This window comes from Mustelus asterias, chromosome 4 (assembly GCF_964213995.1).
Source record: "Mustelus asterias chromosome 4, sMusAst1.hap1.1, whole genome shotgun sequence".
Classification (NCBI taxonomy): Eukaryota; Metazoa; Chordata; class Chondrichthyes; order Carcharhiniformes; family Triakidae; genus Mustelus; species Mustelus asterias.
In genome coordinates this window covers 73,097,421-73,116,510 of record NC_135804.1, presented here as the reverse complement: position 1 = coordinate 73,116,510, position 19,090 = coordinate 73,097,421, and the positions used below count along the sequence as shown (strand labels likewise).

General features: G+C 50.9%; 1 protein-coding gene across 1 annotated transcript in view; it reads left to right on the top strand.

The window, feature by feature from the left end:
* Positions 1–19,090, top strand: part of LOC144492779 (nitric oxide synthase 1-like) — a 342,106-nt gene that overhangs the window by 118,248 nt on the left and 204,768 nt on the right. The window contains exon 14 of the mRNA XM_078211199.1: positions 11,467–11,525. Coding sequence (XP_078067325.1) covers positions 11,467–11,525 — 59 coding nt within the window. The remainder of the gene's footprint in view (positions 1–11,466; positions 11,526–19,090) is intronic.

Below are 19,090 nucleotides of genomic sequence, written 5' to 3'. Positions count from 1 at the left end.
AAGAGAGGCGTACGTTAGGTCCAGGCAACTGAAAACAGATGGAGCTCTGGAGGAATACAGAGAGAGTAGGAAAGAACTCAAACAGGGAGTTAGAAGGGCAAAAAGAGGTCACGAAATGTTCTTGGCAGACAGGATTAAGGAGAATCCTCAGGCATTTTATTCATATGTTAGGAACAAAAGAGTTGTCAGGGAAAAGGTCGGACCTCTCGGGGACAAAGGAGGGGAATTATGCTTAGAACCCAAGGGAATAGGGGAGATCCTAAATGAATACTTTGCATCGGTATTCACAAAGAAGAGGGACTTGTTGACTGGGAGTGTCTCAGAGGGAGGTGTTGACCCATTAGAGAGAATCTCCATTACAAGGGAGGAAGTGTTAGGTTTTTTAGGTAACATTAAAACTGACAAATCCCCAGGGCCTGATGGCATCTATCCTAGACTGCTCAGGGAGGCAAGAGATGTAATTGCTGGGCCTCTGACGGAAATCTTTGTCTCTTCATTGGACACGGGTGAGGTCCCTGAGGATTGGAGGATAGCGAATGTGGTCCCGTTATTTAAGAAGGGTAGCAGGGATAACCCATGTAATTATAGGCCAGTGAGCTTGACGTCCGTGGTAGGGAAGTTGTTGGAGAGGATTCTTAGAGACAGGATGTATGCGCATTTAGAACAGAACAATCTCATTAGTGACAGACAGCATGGTTTTGTAAGAGGGAGGTTGTGCCTTACAAATTTGGTTGGAGGTTTTTGAGGAAGTGACAAAAACGGTTGACGAAGGAAGGGCCGTGGATGTTGTCTATATGGATTTCAGTAAGGCATTTGGCAAAGTCCCTCCTGGCAGGTTGGTTAAGAAGGTTAAGGCTCATGGGATACAAGGAGAGGTGGCGAGATGGGTAGAGAACTGGCTTGGCCACAGGAGACAGAGGGTAACAGTCGAAGGGTCTTTTTCCGGCTGGAGGTCTGTGACCAGTGGTGTTCCGCAAGGCTCTGTATTGGGACCTCAGCTATTTGTGATATATATAAATGATTTGGAAGAAGGTGTAACTGGTGTTATCAGCAAGTTTGCGGATGACACGAAGATAGCTGGACTTGCGGATAGCGATGAACATTGTCGGACAATACAGCAGGATATAGATAGGCTGGAAAATTGGGCGGAGAGGTGGCAGATGGAGTTTAATCCAGATAAATGCGAAGTGATGCATTTTGGAAGAACTAATGTAGGGGGGAGTTATACAATAAATGGCAGAGCCATCAGGAGTATAGAAACACAGAGGGACCTTGGTGTGCAAGTCCACAAATCTTTGAAGGTGGCAGCACAGGTGGAGAAGGTGGTGAAGAAGGCATATGGTATGCTTGCCTTTATAGGACTGGGTATAGAGTATAAAAGCTGGAGTATGATGTTGCAGTTGTATAGAATGCTGGTTAGGCCACATTTGGAGTACTGCGTCCAGTTCTGGTCGCCGCACTACCAGAAGGACGTGGAGGCGTTAGAGAGAGTGCAGAGAGGGTTTACCAGGATGTTGCCTGGTATGGAGGGTCTTAGCTATGAGGAGAGATTGGGTAAACTGGGGTTGTTCTCCCTGGAAAGACGGAGAATGAGGGGAGATCTAATAGAGGTGTACGAAATTATGAAGAGTATAGATAGGAAGCTTTTTCCCAGGTCGGAGGTGACGATCACGAGGGGTCACGGGCTCAAGGTGAGAGGGGCGAAGTATAACTCCGATATCAGAGGGACATTTTTTACACAGAGAGTGGTGGGGGCCTGGAATGCGCTGCCAAGTAGGGTTGTGGAGGCAGACACGCTGGCATCGTTTAAGACTTACCTGGATAGTCACATGAGCAGTCTGGGAATGGAGGGATACAAACGAATGGTCTAGTTGGACCAATGAGCGGCACAGGCTTGGAGGGCCGAAGGGCCTGTTTCCTGTGCTGTACTGTTCTTTGTTCTTTGTTCTGGCTTACAAGCCAGTCAAAGAAATCAGTCAAAGTAAGTCATGCAATGTTGGTCTGAGGAATCGGATGATCTCCTACGGGACTGCTGAGAGTCAGTGGACTAGTCAGTATTTAAAAACTCGGCAACCAGCCTGAACGAGTAAGCCACATCAGTAAGTGTGTAGAGGACTGTGTGCCAAAGAAGCAAATCTACTTGTTTCTCAACCGGAAACCATGGATGAACAGGGATATCCACTGCTTGCTAAAGTCTAGATCTGAGGCGTTCAAGTCAGACGACCCTGACCTATACAAGAAAGGAAGAAGTTTAACAACACCAGGTTAAAGTCCAACAGGTTCATTTGGTAGCAAAAGCCACAAGCTTTCGGAGCCTTAAGCTCCTTCTTCAGGTGAGTGGGAATTCTGTTTACAAACAGGGCATATAAAGACACAAACTCAATTTACAGAATAATGGTTGGAATGCGAATACTTACAGCTAATCAAGTCTTAAAGGTACAAACAATGAGTGGAGAGAGCATTAAGACAGGTTAAAGAGATGTGTATTGTCTCCAGATAGGACAGCTAGTGAGACTCTGCAAGTCCAGGCAAGTTGTGGGGATTACAGATAGTGTGACATGAACCCAATATCCTGTTGAGGCTGTCCTCATGTGTCCGGAACTTGGCTATCAGTTTCTGCTCAGCTCTTTAACTTGTCTTAATGCTCTCTCCACTCACATTGTTTGTATCTTTAAGACTTGATTATCATAGAAATCATAGAAACCCTACAGTACAGAAAGAGGCCATTCGGCCCATCGAGTCTGCACCGACCACAAGCCCACCCAGGCCCTACCCCCATATCCCTACATATTTTACCCGCTAATCCCTCTAATCTACGCATCCCAGGACACTAAGAGGCAATTTTAGCATGGCCAATCATCCTAACCCGCACATCTTTGGACTGTGGGAGGAAACCGGAGCACCCGGAGGAAACCCACGCAGACACGAGGAGAATGTGCAAACTCCACACAGACAGTGACCCAAGCCAGGAATCAAACCCAAGTCCCTGGAGCTGTAAAGCAGCAGTGCTACCATGCTAATTGGGGCGGAACTGTGCTACCGTGCCGCCCCAATTAGCTTTGTTTTGGGATGCCATATCCGGGCAGGGAATAGCGAAGGGGAAACGTGAATATTCGTCAATGACGTTGAGGAAGTATATGTTGCGGTCAGAAGAGGGGAGGGGGCCCTTGAAGTCGACACTTAGGCGTTCGAAAGGGCGGATGGCTTTTATGAGGTGTGCTCTGTCTGGCCGATAGAACTGCGGCTTGCACTCTGTGCAGACCTGGCAGTGTCTGGTTATAAACCTGACTTCCTCAATGAAGTAGGGCAGGTTACGGGCTTTAATGAAATGAAAAAACCTGGTGGCCCCCGGGTGGCAGAGGTCGTTGTGGAGAGCCTGCAATTGGTCTATTTGTGCGCTGGCACATATTCCCCGGGACAGGGCGTCTGGGGGCTCATTGAGCTTCCCGGGCCGGTATAAGATGTCGTAATTGTAGGTGGAAAGCTCGATCCTCCACCTCAATATTTTATCATTTTTGATCTTGCCCTGCTGTGTGTTATTAAACATGAATGCAACTGACCGTTGGTCTGTGAGTAGGGTGAATCGTTTACCAGCTAAGTAGTGGCGCCAGTGCCGTACAGCTTCCACTATGGCTTGGGCCTCCTTTTCGACAGAGGAGTGTCGAATTTCAGGGCCTTGGAGGGTTCGTGATAAGGAGGCCACGGGTCTGGCCGCCTGGTTAAGGGTGGCGGCTAGGGCAAAGTCAGACGCACCACTCTCCACCTGGAACGGGATGGATTAGTCTACAGCGTGCATCGTGGCCTTCGCGATATCTGCTTTGATGCGGTCGAAGGCCAGGCGGGCCTCTGCCGTCAGGGGAAAAGAGGTGGATTTGATGAGCGGACGGGCTTTATCCGCATAATTGGGGACCCACTGGGCGTAATACGAGAAGAAGTCCAGGCATCTCCTGAGTGCTTTGAGGCTGGTGGGGAGGGGGAGTTCCAGGAGGGGACGCATGCGGTCGGGATCGGGACCGATGACCCCGTTTTCCACAACACAATCAAGGATGGCGAGGCGCCGTGTGCGGAATACACACTTCTCCTTATTATAGGTCAGATTCAGGAGTGTGGCGGTGTGGAGGAATTTGTGGAGGTTGGCGTCGTGGTCCTGCTGATCATGGCCGCAGATGGTGACATTATCCAGGTATGGGAAGGTGGCCCGCAGCCCGTTCTGGTCTACCATTCGGTCCATCTCACGCTGGAAAACCGAGACCCCGTTGGTGACGCCGAAGGGGACCCGAAGGAAGTGTTAGAGGCGGCCGTCCGCCTCGAAGGCAGTATATTGGCGGTCTTCCGGGCAGATAGGGAGCTGGTGGTATGCAGACTTTAAGTCGATGGTGGAGAACACCCGATATTGCGCAATCTGATCAACCATGTCAGATATGCGGGGGGTACGCATCCAGCTGTGTGTATCGGTTAATGGTCTGACTGTCGTCAATGACCATGCGATGTTTCTCCCCAGTTTTAACAACTACTACTTGGGCTCTCCAGGGGCTGGTACTGGCCTCAATGACCCCCTCCCCTAGGACCCGTTGCAATTCGGACCTGATAAAAGCTCTGTCTCCAGCGCTGTACTGTCTGCTCTCGGTGGCGATGGGCTTGCAATCGGGGGTGAGGTTTTCAAACAGTGAGGGAGGGGCGACTCTAAGGGTCGAGAGGCCGCAGGTGGTGCACGGTGGGCGATCTAAGAACTGGTGATTGCAAACGGAGAGCGGGGAAAAGGCCCATTATACTCAATGGTGATGCTCTTAAGGTGACTCAGGAAATCTAGCCCCAGGAGTACGGCAGCGCAGAGTTGTGGCAGCACGAGGAGCCTGAAATTTTTGTACACTGTGCCCCGTACAGTCAGGATCGCCACGCAGTACCCGAGGACATCCACCGAGTGGGACTTTGAAGCCATGGAGATCGTTTGCTTCACTGGCAGTACTGAAAGGGCGCAGCGACTCACTGTGTTAGGGTGAATAAAGCTCTCCGTACTCCCACAGTCAAATAAACAGTTGGTAATGTGACCGTTCACCTCGATGTCCATCATGGACAGGGCGAGTTGGTGAGACCTGGATTGGTCCAGCGTAATCGAAGCCACCGTTGGATTTTGCGGGTAGTCACACGCAGCTGATGGCGTCCAAGATGGCGGCCAGCACGGCTCACACGCGGCTGATGGCATCCAAGATGTCGGCCCACACGTGGCAGATGGCGTCCAAGATGGCGGCCCGCACGGCTCACACGCAGCTGGTGGCGTCCAACATGGTGGCCCGCACGGCTCACACGTGGCTGATGGCGTCCAAGATGGCGGCTCACACGCGGCTACCGGCGCCCAAGATGGTGGCCCCCGCGGGTCGCACATGGCGCTACTGGGCTTGGAGGTCGATTTCGCTCTGCATACCTTCACGTAATGGCCCTTCTTTCCACATCCAGAGCAGATCGCATCCTTCGCTGGGCAGCGTTGTCGGGGGTGCCTCTCCAGGCCGCAGAAGTAGCACTTCGGGCGTCCGGAGACTGCCGCAGCGGTTGGGTCATTGGTGGGACGTGGCGTGGTGTAGGCCTGCGGCCCTCCCGAGTACAGAGGTGGCGGTGACCGCGGTGTCCACGATGCGCCCCCTTGGTCGGGGGTGTAGGCCTCGAGATTATGGAAGGCCACCTCTAACGAGTCGGCAAGCGCCACAGTCTTTTGTAGGTCCAGGCCACCCTGTTCCAGCAGTCGTTGTCAGATATAGTTTGACCTGATACCCGTGACACAGGCATCTCTGATTAAGTCCTCAGTGTTTTGGGCGGCTGTTACAGCCTTGCAGTTGCAGGCCCTGCCAAGTGCTCGCAACGCACGCAGGAATTCATCGCCCGATTCTCCTGGCTGCTGTCTGTGAGTAGCCAGAAGATGTCTGGCGTAGATTTCATTTGACTGTTTGTTGTACTGGCCTTTTAAAAGTTCGATCGTATCCTTGTAAGTTTCAGCGCCTCTAATCATCGAGAATACTTGATCGCTTACCCGGGTATGGAGCACGTGTAGCTTGTCAGTTTCGGTCCGGACGACGGAGGCGGAGGCGGTGAGGAAAGTTTTGAAACATCGCAGCCAGTGATCAAAGCTGTTGGAGGCTCCTAGCGCTTGAGGGTCCAGTTCTAGTTTATCGGGTTTTAGTATCTGCTCCATCCCAAAACTTTGGTATGGGCATTGTATGGGTCCAACTAGACCATTCGTTTGTATCCCTCCATTCCCAGACTGCTCATGTGACTATCCAGGTAAGTCTTAAACGATGCCAGCGTGTCTGCCTCCACCACCCTACTTGGCAGCGCATTCCAGGCCCCCACCACTCTCTGTGTAAAAAAACGTCCCTCTGATATCTGAGTTATACCTCGCCCCTCTCACCTTGAGCCCGTGACCCCTCGTGATAGTCACCTCCGTCCTGGGAAAAAGCTTCCCACTGTTCACCCTATCTATGCCCTTTGGAATGCGAACCATTAGCTGTAAGTATTCGCATTCCAACCATTATTCTGTAAATTGAGTTTGTGTCTTTATATGCCCTGTTTGTGAACAGAATTCCCACTCACCTGAAGAAGGAGCTTAAGGCTCCGAAAGCTTGTGGCTTTTGCTACCAAATAAACCTGTTGGACTTTAACCTGGTGTTGTTAAACTTAGTAAGAAGTTTAACAACACCAGGTTAAAGTCCAACAGGTTTATTTGGTAGCAGAAGCCACACAAGCTTTCGAGGCTCTGAGCCCCTTCTTCAGGTGAGTGGGAATTCTGTTCACAAACAGAACTTATAAGACACAGACTCAATTTACATGAATAATGGTTGGAATGCGAATACTTACAACTAATCCAGTCTTTAAGAAACAAAACAATGGGAGTGGAGAGAGCATCAAGACAGGCTAAAAAGATGTGTATTGTCTCCAGACAAGACAGCCAGTGAAACTCTGCAGGTCCACGCAACTGTGGGAGTTACAAATAGTGTGACATAAATTCTGATTCTAGGATCGCATGATAAAGACTCAGGAGGAAAAAAGCAGAAATATTTATGTGAAATAGTGTGACATAAACCCAATATCCCGGTTGAGGCCGTCCTTGTGTGTGCGGAACCTGGCTATCAGTTTCTGCTCCGCGACTCTGCGCTGTCGTGTGTCGCGAAGGCCGCCTTGGAGAACGCTTACCCGAATATCAGAGGCCGAATGCCCGTGACCGCTGAAGTGCTCCCCAACAGGAAGAGAACAGTCTTGCCTGGTGATTGTCGAGCGGTGTTCATTCATCCGTTGTCGCAGCGTCTGCATAGTTTCCCCAATGTACCATGCCTCGGGACATCCTTTCTTGCAGCGTATCAGGTAGACAACGTTGGCCGAGTTGCAAGAGTATGTACCGTGTACCTGGTGGATGGTGTTCTCACGTGAGATGATGGCATCTGTGTCGATGATCCGGCACGTCTTGCAGAGGTTGCTGTGGCAGGGTTGTGTGGTGTCTTGGTCACTGTTCTCCTGAAGGCTGGGTAGTTTGCTGCGGACAATGGTCTGTTTGAGGTTGTGCGGTTGTTTGAAGGCAAGAAGTGGGGGTGTGGGGATGGCCTTCTTACTGTGTTTACTTCTTACTGTGTTTACCCCAGTCCAACGCTGGCATCTCCACATCTATACAAGAAGGCCAGATATGATCCAAGGAGATCCATCAAAGATACCAAAAGTACCAGAACAAGCTCGAGTCCCAGGCTAGCCACAGGGACCCCTGCTGACGATGGAAAGGTCTGCAAGACATAACAGGCGACAGGATAAAGGCATGTCAATTCGCTGGCACCAACACACCCCTCCCTGATGAGGTGAATGCATTCTATGTCCATTTTGAGCAAGAGGTCAGCGAGAACATGCCCTCTACCATGGAAGCCTCGGATGAATCTGTATCTGAGGTCACCATTGCAGATGTCAGAGCAGCCTTCTCGAAGGTCAACCCACGGAAAGCGACTGACCTGGATGGGGTACCCGGATGAGAATTCAGATCCTATGCAGATCAGCTAGCAGGGGCATTCACGGACATCTTCAACCTCTCTTTACAACAATCTGAGGTCCCTATCTGCTTCAAGAAAACAACCATCATCCCGGTACCTAAGAAAAGCCAAGCAGCGTGCCTTAATGACTATCGTCCGGTTGTTCTGACATCCATCATTATGAAGTGCTTCGAAAGGTTAGTCATGGCACGAATCAATTCCAGCCTCCCGGAATGTCTGGATCCACTACAGTTCACCTACTGCAGCAACAGGTCCACAGCAGATGCCATCTCCCTGGCCATGCACTCAACCCTGGAGCACCTGGAAAACAAAGACACCTATGTCAGACTCCTATTTATTGACTACAGCTCAGCCTTCAACACCACTATTCTTATGAAATCCATCTCCAAACTCTGTGGCCCGGGGCTCGGCTCCTCCCTCTGCAAATGGATCCTGAACTTCCTAACCACAGACCGCAATCAGTAAGGATATTCAACAACACCTCCTTCACGATCATTCTCAACACCGGTGCCCCCAAGGCTGTGTCCTCAGCCCCCGACTACTCCTCATACACCTATGATTGTGTGGTTAAATTCCCCTCCGATTTTCAAGTTTGCTGATGATGGGTCGGATCTCAAACAGTGACGAGTCGGACTACAGGAATGAGATAGAGAATCTGGTGAACTGGTGCGACAACAGTAATCTCTCCCTCAATGTCAACAAAACAAAGGAGATAGTCATTGACTTCAGAAAGCGTAGTGGAGAACATGCCCCTGTCTACATTAATGGGAATGAAGTAGAAATGGTTGAGAGTTCAAGTTTTTAGGTATCCAGATCACCAACAATCTGTCCTGGTCCCCCCATGCCAACACTATATTTAAGAAAGCCCACCAATGCCTCTACTTTCTCAGGAGACCAAGGAATTGTGGCATGCCCACTACGACTCTCACCAACTTTTCAGATGCACCATAGAAAGCATTCATTCTGGTTGTATCACAGCTTGATATGGCTCCTGTTCTGCCCAAGTCCGCAAGAAACTACAAAGGGTCATGAATGAAGCCCAGTCCATCATGAAAACCAGCCTCCCATCCATTGACTCAGTCTACACTTCCCGCTGCCTCGGAAAATCAGCCAGCATAATCAAGGACCCCATGTACCCCAGACATACTCTCTTCCACCTCCTTCCATCGGAAAAGAGATACAAAAGTCTGAGGTCACATACCAACTGACTCAAGAACAGCTTCTTCTTTGCTGCCATCTCACTTTTTAATGGACCTACCTCGCACTAAATTGATCTTTCTCTGCATTTTAGCTCTGACTGTAACACTACATTTTGCACTCTCTCCTTTCCTTCTCTATGAATGGTATGCCTTGTCTGTATGGCATGCAAAAAACAATACTTTACTTATACATGTGACAATAATAAATCAAATCAAATCAAACTGTCACTGATATCCTAAACTGGATCACACGCAGGGAACACTGTATCTGATACTCCACACGAGGTCACACAACTGGGGACATTCACTGATAATCCACAATGTATCACACACTGAGGGTACTGTCACTGGTACCCCAAAGTCGATCACACACTGGAGGCACTGCCGCTGACACTCCACAGTTGATCACACACAGGGAACACTGCCATCGATACCCCACAATTGATCACACAGTGGGAACACTCACTGATGCTTCTCAATTGATCAAACACAGGGAGCACTATCACTGATACCCAAAACTCAATGACACACTGAGAGCACTGGAACTGATATTCCACATTCGATCACACACTAGGGACATTGTAACTGATACTGCACAATCGATCAAACACAGGGGACACTTTCGCAGATTGTCCACAATTGATCACGTACTTTGGACACAGTAAATGATGCTCCACAATTGATCTCACACAGTGAACGCTGTCATTGATACTCCTCACTTGATCACATACTGGGGACATCGTCACTGATACTTCACATTTGATCTCACATTGGGGACCCGATCACTAATACCCCAAACTCAATCACCCAATGAGGACACTGTCATTGATATTACACAATTGATCACACACTGGGGATACTATCACAGACACTCCACAATCAATCGCACTGGGGGCACTGTCACCGATACCCTTATCTCGATCACTCACAGGGTGTATCTGATACTCCACACTCGATCACACACTCGGGACACTGTCACTGATACCCTAAATTCGATCACAGACAGGGAACACTATCTCTGATACTACTCAATTGATTGAACACCAGGGACTCTTTCACTGATTCTCCACAATTGACCACACACTTTAGAACATAGAAACATAGAAAAACTACAGCACAAAACAGGCCCTTCAGCCCCACAAGTTGTGCCGAACATATCCCTACCTTTTAGGCCGACCTATAACCCTCCATCCTAATAAGTCCCATGTACTCATCCAGGAGTCTCTTAAAAGACCCCATTGAGTTTGCCTCCACCACCACTGACGGCAGCCGATTCCACTTGCCCACCACTCTGCGTGTGAAAATCTTCCCCCGAACATTTCCCCTGTACCTACCCCCCAGCAGCTTAAACCTGTCTCCTCTCGTAGCAGCCATTTCCACCCTGGGGAAAAGCCTCTGAGAGTCCACCCGATCTATGCCTCTCAACATCTTATATACCTCTATTACGTCTCCTCTCATCCTATGTCTCTCCAAGGAGAAAAGACCGAGCTCCCTCAGCCTATCCTCATAAGGCATGCCACTCAATCCAGGCAACATCCTTGTAAATCGCCTCTGCACCCTTTCAATCTTTTCCACATCCTTCCTGTAATGAGGCGACCAGAACTGAGCACAGTACTCCAAGTGGGGTCTGACGAGGGTCTTATATAGCTGCATCATTATCCCCGGACTCCTAAACTCAATCCCTCAATTGATAAAGGCCAGCACACCATACGCCTTCTTAACCACCTCCTCCACCTGCAGGGCCTGTTTTAGAGTCCTATGGACCCGGACCCCAAGGTCCTTCTGATCCTCGACAGTACTAAGAGTCTTTCCCTTTATATTGTACTCCTTCATCCCATTTGACCTGCCAAAATGGACCACTGCGCATTTATCTGGGTTGAAGTCCATCTGCCACTTCTCCGCCCAGTCTTGCATCCTATCTATGTCCCTCTGTAACTTCTGACATCCCTCCAGACTATCCACAACCCCACCAACCTTCGTGTCGTCGGCAAACTTACCAACCCATCCCTCTTTGAACACTATCACTGAATCTCTCCACTCAATCACACACTGGGAACACTGTCTTGATGCCACAAACCCGATCTCACAGTGGGGACATCACTGATGCTCCACAATCGATCATACATGACTGGATAAATATTGGAGCTCTCTAACCTCTGCCCTTTTCAGAGACTTGATGAGATTTTGTTAATTGTTAATGAAGCTTTCTTCATGTAATCTGTCAACTCAGTGCCCGATTTTTGTTACAGATTTTTGCAGATCTTTTGATGGGAATGACACATCCGAGCTCCACTGTCATCCTGACACAGTGAGTAAAGCAGACTCTGAGCTGTGCAGGTCTAGGTGCAGTGTTGAACAGCTTACAGACATCTTCCAGATCACAGCATCACAAATACATCAATCCACAGCAGACTGCTGTCTGCAATCTAACTGCAGAGATATTAATCAGCTCCCCAGCAGAGTTCCTCCACAGGCAACTCCTGCCTCACTCCCTCATCATTCCATCACCGTCAATTCCCTCACTGCATGACAGCGAACTCCCTCACTCGGAACTCCCTCACCAGGATTAACCTTACTGTGAACTCCTCGCTGGGAACTCCCTCACTCCCATCACGGTGAATTCTGTCACTCCAGGACTGGGAAATCCCTCTCTCCATGACTGGGAACTCCCTCACCATGAGCTCCCACACTCCATCACCAGGAGCTCCCACACTCCCTCACCGAGAATCCCAAACTAAAAACACCCTCACTGGGAATACCTTCACTCCCTCACCGGAAATACCCTCATTCCCTCACTCCTATCCCAGAACTCCTTCATTCCCTCACTGAGAATACCCTCACTCCCCCACTCTTTTCCCGGTAACTCCCTCACTCCATCACTGGGAACTCCAACACCGAGTACTCCCTCACGCCATCATCGGAGCTCTCACGCTCCATCACCGGGGGCACCCACCCTCCGTCACCGGGAGCTCCCACTCTCCGTCACCGGGAGCTACCATGCTCCGTCACCAGAAGCTCCCACCCTCTGTCACTGGGAGCTCCCACGCTCCGTCACCAAGAGCTCCCACCTCTGTCACCGGGAGCTCCCGCGCTCCGTCACCGGGAGCTCCCACCTCTGTCACTGGGAGCTCCCACGCTCCGTCACCAAGAGCTCCCACCTCTGTCACCGGGAGCTCCCGCGCTCCGTCACCGGGAGCTCCCGCGCTCCGTCACCGGGAGCTCCCGCGCTCCGTCACCGGGAGCTCCCGCGCTCCGTCACCGGGAGCTCCCGCGCTCCGTCACCGGGAGCTCCCGCGCTCCGTCACCGGGAGCTCCCGCGCTCCGTCACCGGGAGCTCCCGCGCTCCGTCACCGGGAGCTCCCGCGCTCCGTCACCGGGAGCTCCGTCACCGGGAGCTCCCACTCCCACAGTGGCTCAGTGGTTAGTACTGCTGCCTCACAGCGCCAGAGACCCGGGTTCAATTCCAGCCTCGGTTGCTATCTGTGTGGAGTTTGCACATTCTCCCCGTGTCTGCGTGGGTTTCCTCCGGGTGCTCCGGTTTCCTTCCACAGTCCAAAGATGTGCGGGTTAGGTTGATTGGCCATGCTAAATTGACCCTTATTGTCAGGGGGATAAGCAGGGTAATATTCAAGAAGAAATATGTTTACAGAGAATATTCCACCAGGTGGAAGGGTTAGCAATAGTAGTAGCAGGGTTACAGGAATAGGGCCTGGGTGGGATTGTGGAAGGTACAGACTCAATGGGCCGAATGGCCTCCTTCTATCCTGTAGGGATTCTATGATTCAAAGAACTCTCTCACTCCATCACCAAGAACTCTCTCACCGGGAGCTCCCGTACTCCCTGACTGGGAAAACACTCACTCCTTCACTGGGAAGTCCCTCACTCTTTCATCCACACCACCCTCACTGGGAGCTCCCTCACTCCTTCACCCAGAACTCCCTCACCCATTACCGAAAACTCGTTTACACACTCACCGTGAACGTCCTCACTTCATTACCGAGAACCCTGCTCACCGGAAACTCCCTTATTCCCTCAACTATAACTCCCCCACTCTCACACCATGAACTCCTTCACTCTCTCACTAGGAACTCCTTCATTCCCTCACCGGGAACTCCTTTACTCCCTCACCGAAACTCCCTCAACCGAAACCTACTCACCAGAAACTCCCTCACTCCTTCACTGGAAACTCCCTCACTGGAAGCCTCCCCCTCTCTGTCATCACAATCTCCCTCATTGGTAATTCCCTCACTCACGCACCGTGAACTCCCTCACTGGGAACTCCCTCATTCCCTCGCTGGGACCTCCCTCATTCCCTCACTGGGACCTCTCTCACTAAGAACTCCCTCACCAAAAACTCCCTCACCAGAAATACCCTCACTCTCTCACTTCTTTCCCGGTAACTCCCTCACTTCATCACCAAGAACTCCCTAACTCCATCAGCAGGGACTCAGTCACTCCTTTACAGCGAGCGAACTCAGTCTCTCACTGGGACCTCCCTCACCCTATCACTGGGAACTCCATCACTCACTCAGCGAGAACTCACTCACTCCCTCACCGTGAACTCTTCACCGGGAACTCCCCCACTTCATCATCATGAATTTTCTCACTCCATCACTGTGAATTCCCTCACTCCATCCCCATGAATTCCCTCACTCCATGCCCAGGAATTCCCCCACTACCTCACTGGGAATTCCCTCAACAAGAACTCCCTCACTCCCTCATCAAGAACTCCTTCACTCCCTCACCAGGAAAACCCTCACTCCCTCACCGGGAAAACCCTCACTCCCTCCCTCACAGGAAAGTCCCTCATTCCCTCATGCAAGACTGGGCGGAGAAGTGGCAGATGGACTTCAACCCAGATAAGTGTGTGGTGGTTCATTTTTGCAGGTCAAATAGGATGGAAGAATATAATATTAAGGGTAAGACGTTTGGCAGTGTGGAAGAACAGAGGGATCTTGGGGTCTGGGTTCAAAGCAGCATCGCAGGTAGAGGCTGTGGTTAAGAAGGCGTATGGAATACTGGCCTTCATCAATAGAGGAATTGAGTTTAGAAATCGGCAGATAATGCTGCAGCTGTATAGGACCCTGGTCAGACTCCACCTGGAGTACTGTGCCCAGTTCTGGTCGCCTCATTACAGAAAGGATGTGAAAGCCTTAGAACGGGTGCAGAGGAGATTTACGAGGATGTTGCCGGGATTAAATGGTATGCCTTATGAGGATAGGTTGAGAGAGCTAGGTCTATTCTCCTTGGAGAGGCGAAGGATGAGAGGTGACCTGATAGAGGTGTATAAGATGTTGAGAGGTATTGATAGAGTGGATTCTCGGAGGCTTTTACCCAGGGCTGAAATGGTTGTCACGAGAGGCCACAGGTTTAGGGTGCTGGGGAGTAGGGACAGAGGAGATGTTAGGGGTAAGTTTTTCACTCAGAGGGTGGTGGGTGCGTGGAATCGGCTGCCGGTAGTGGTGGTGGAAGCGGATTCGATTGAGTCTTTGAAGAGACTTTTGGATAGGTTCATGGAGGTTAGTAAGATAGAGGGTTATAAATGAGCCTAGAAGGTAAGGAAATTGTTCGGCGCAACTTGTTCGGCGCAACCTGTGCTGTCGCTTTTCTATGTTCTATGTTCTATTCCATTACCGGGAACACCCTCACTCCATCACTGGGAACTCTCTCACTCCATCACCATGAATTCTGTCATTCCAAGACCAGGAACTCCTTCACTCCATCACCAAGAACTCCCTCACTGGGAGTACCCTCACTCCCTCACTCCTTTCCTGGCAATTCCCTCCATCCATCACCGAAAACTCATCAACTCCCTCACCCAGAACTCCCTCACTCCCTCATCTGGAACTCTCTCACTCCATCACCGGGAGTACCCTCACTCCTTTCCTGGCAACTCTCACCCCACATCACTGAGAACTCACTAACTCCTTCACCTGGAACTCCCTAAATGGGAAACTCCCTCACCTGAAACTCCCCCACTCCATCACCTCAAACACTTCATCACCGTGACCTTGCTCACTCTCTCATCCGGACCTCCCTCACCTCATCACAGGGAACTCCGTCACTCGCTCAGTAAGAACTCATTCACTCCCTCACCCTGAACTCCTCACCGTGAAATCCCTTACTCCATCACTGTGAATTCCCTCACTCCATGGTCAGAAACTCCCTCATTACCTGACTGGGAACTCTCTCACTCTTTTCCCAGGAACTCCCTCACTCCTTCACTGGGCACTCCCTCACTGGGAACTCCCTCACTAGGAACTCACTCACTCACCGTGAACTCCCTCACTCATCACTCACCATAAACTCCCTCTCTCACTCACCGTGAGTTCTCTCACTTACCGTGACCTCCCAGACCTCATCACTGGGAACTCCGTCACTCGCTCAGCGAGAACTCACTCACTCCATCACCGGGAGTACCCTCACTCCTTTCCTGACAACTCCCTCCTTCCATCATCGAGAACTCACTAACTCCCTGGAACACCTTCACTTCCTCACCCTGAACTCCTCACCAGGAATTCCCTCACTCCATCGCCGTGAATTCTCTCACTCCATGTCTGGAAACTCCCTCATTACCTCATCGGGAACTCCCTCACACTTTTCCCGGGAGCTCCCTCACAGGCACTCCCTCACCGGGAACTCCCCACCAGGACTCCCTCACCAGGAACTCAGTCACTGTGAACTCCCTCATTCACTCACCGTGAACTCCCTCACTCACTCACTCACTATGAACTCCCTCACTCACTCACCATGAACCCCCTCACTCACTCTACAAGAACTCCTTCACTCCATCACCGAAAACTCCCTCACTCCATCACCGAGAACTCCTTCACTCCATCACCGAGAACTCCCTCACTCCATCACCGAGAATTTCCTCACTGAAAATCCCTCACACCCTTCTCTGGCAACTCCCTCCATCCTTGACCGAGAACTTCCGAACTCCATCAGCAGGAACTCCCTCACCCGGAACTCTCTCACTTGGACTTCCCTCACCCCATCACCAGGAACTCCGTCACTTGCTCAGCGATAACTCACTCCCTCACCCTGAACTCCTCACCGGGAATTCCCACACTCGATCACTGTGAATTTCCTCACTCCATCACCATTAATTCCCTCACTCCATGGTCTGAAACTCCCTCACTACCTCACCGGGAAGTCCCTCACTCTTTTCCCAGAAACTCCCTCACCGGGCACTCCCTCACTGGGAACTCCCTCACTCCATTCCTGAAATCTCACGCACCATGAACTCCTTCACTAAGAACTCCCTCACCAGAAATACCCTCACTCCCTCACATGTTTCTTGGGAACTCACTAACTCCATCAGCAGGAACTACTTCACTCCATTACTGAAAACTCCTTAACTCCATCACTGGAAATTCCCTCACTCCATCACCAACGGCTCCCTCACTGACAGCTCCTTCACCGACAGCTCCCTCATCGACAACCCCCTCACTCCATCACCGAGAACTCCCTCATTCATACGCCATGAACTCTCTCACTGAGAACTCCCTCAGTAGGAACTTCCCCACTGAGAACTCCCTCACCGGGAATTCCCTCATTCCCTCACCAGGAACACGCTCACTCACTCCCGTGAACTCACTCACTCACCGTGACTTCACTCACTCACCGTGACTTTGCTCACTCCAGCACCGTAACCTCACTCACTCCATCACTGTGACCTTGCTCACTCCATCACACGAACCTCCCACACCCCATCACTGGGAACTCTGTCAGTCGCTCAGTGGGAACTCACTCGCTCCATCACCGGGGGTATCTTCACTCCTTCCCTGACAACTCCCTCCATCCATCACCGAGAACTCACTAACTCCCTCACCTGGAACACCCTCACTTCTTCACCCTGAACGCCTCACCGGGAATTCCCTCACTCCATCACTGGGAATTCCCTCACTCCATGGTTGGAAACTCCGTCATTACCTCTTCGGGAACTCCCTCACCGGGAACTCCCTCACTCACTCACCATGAACTCCTTCACCGTGAGCTCCCTCACTCACTAACCGAGAACTCTCTCACTCCATCACTGACAGCTCCCTCACTCCCTTACCGACAACTGCCTCACCGACAGTTCCCTCACCGACAGCTCCCTCACTGACAACTCCCTCACTCCATTACTGACAACTCCCTCACCGAAAACTCCCTCACCGAAAACTCCCTCACCGACAAGTCCCCCACTGAGAGGTCCCCCACTCCCTCACCAGGCACTCACTCACTCACTCACTGTGAGCTCCCTCACTCACTCACCGTGAGCTCCCTCACTCACTCACCATGAGCTCCCTCACTCACTCACCGTGAGCTCCCTCACTCACTCACCGTGAGCTCCCTCACTCACTCACCGTGAGCTCCCTCACTCACTCACCGTGAGCTCCCTCACTCACTCACCGTGAGCTCCCTCGCTCACTCACCGTGAGCTCCCTCGCTCACTCACCGTGAGTTCCCTCGCTCACTCACCGTGAGCTCCCTTGCTCACTCACTGTGAGCTCCCTCACTCACTCACTGTGAGCTCCCTCACTCACTCACTGTGAGTTCCCTCACTCACTCACTGTGAGTTCCCTCACTCACTCACTGTGAGTTCCCTCACTCACTCACTGTGAGCTCCCTCACTCACTCACTATGAACTCCCTCACTCACTCACTGTGAATTCCCTCACTTGCTCACTGTGAACTCCCTCGCTCACTCAGCGTGAACTATGTCACTCACTCACCGTAAGTTCCCTCACTCACGCACTGTGAGTTCCCTCATTTAGTCACCGTGAACGACCTCACTCACTCACTGTGAATTCCCTCCTTCGCTCACTGTGAATTCCCTCCTTCGCTCACTGTGAATTCCCTCCTTCGCTCACTGTGAATTCCCTCCTTCGCTCACTGTGAACTCCTTCTCTCACTCACCGTGATCTCCCTCTCACTCACCGCGAACTCCCTCACAGGAACTTCCTCATTCACTCACCGTGAACTCCCTCCTCACTAACCATGAACTCCCTCACTCTTTTTTCGGGAACTCCATCACTCCTGCTGCCGCAATACCCTTACTCCCTCACCAGTAACTCACTCACTTCCTCACAGGCAACTCGCTCATTTCCTCACTGGGAACTCCCTCACTCGCTAACCATGAACTCCCTCATTCCCTCACCGAGAACTCCATCACTGATAAATCCATCATTCCATCACCAGAAACTCCCTCACCAGGAATTGCCTATCTCAATCACCGTGAACTCCCTCACTCCATCACCGAGAACTCACCAGGTACTGAATTGCCCCATATTGTCAGAGGGACTGGCCGAGTAAATATGTGGCGTTATGGAGATAGGACCTCTGTGGGATTGTAGTCGGTGCATGCTCGGGATAGTTTCCTTGAACAGCATGTTACGGAACCGACGAGGGAACGAGCTATTTTGGATCTGGTATTGTGTAACGAGGTAGGTAGAATTAAGGATCTTATTGTGAAGGACCCTCTTGGGTCTAGTGACCACAATATGGTCGAATTTCTGATTCAGATGGAAGAGGAGAAAGTTTGGTCCCAAACCAGTGTCCTCTGTTTGAACAGAGGGAAATATGATAGGATGAGGGATGAATTGGCTAAGGTAGACTGGGAGAGCAGGCTGGCAGGTAGGATAGCTGAGGAACAGTGGAGGATTTTTAAGGAGATCCTTTTCAGTTCTCAGCAAAAATATATTCCAGCAAAAAACAAGGATTGTAAGAAAAGGGAGAACCAGCCGTGGATAACGAAGGAAATAAAGGAGAGTATTAAAATAAAAACAGCTGCGTACAGAGTGGCCAAAAATAGTGGAGAAACAAGTGATTGGGAAAAATTTAAGAAACAACAAAGAGAGACTAAGAAAGCGATAAAGAAAGGAAGGAT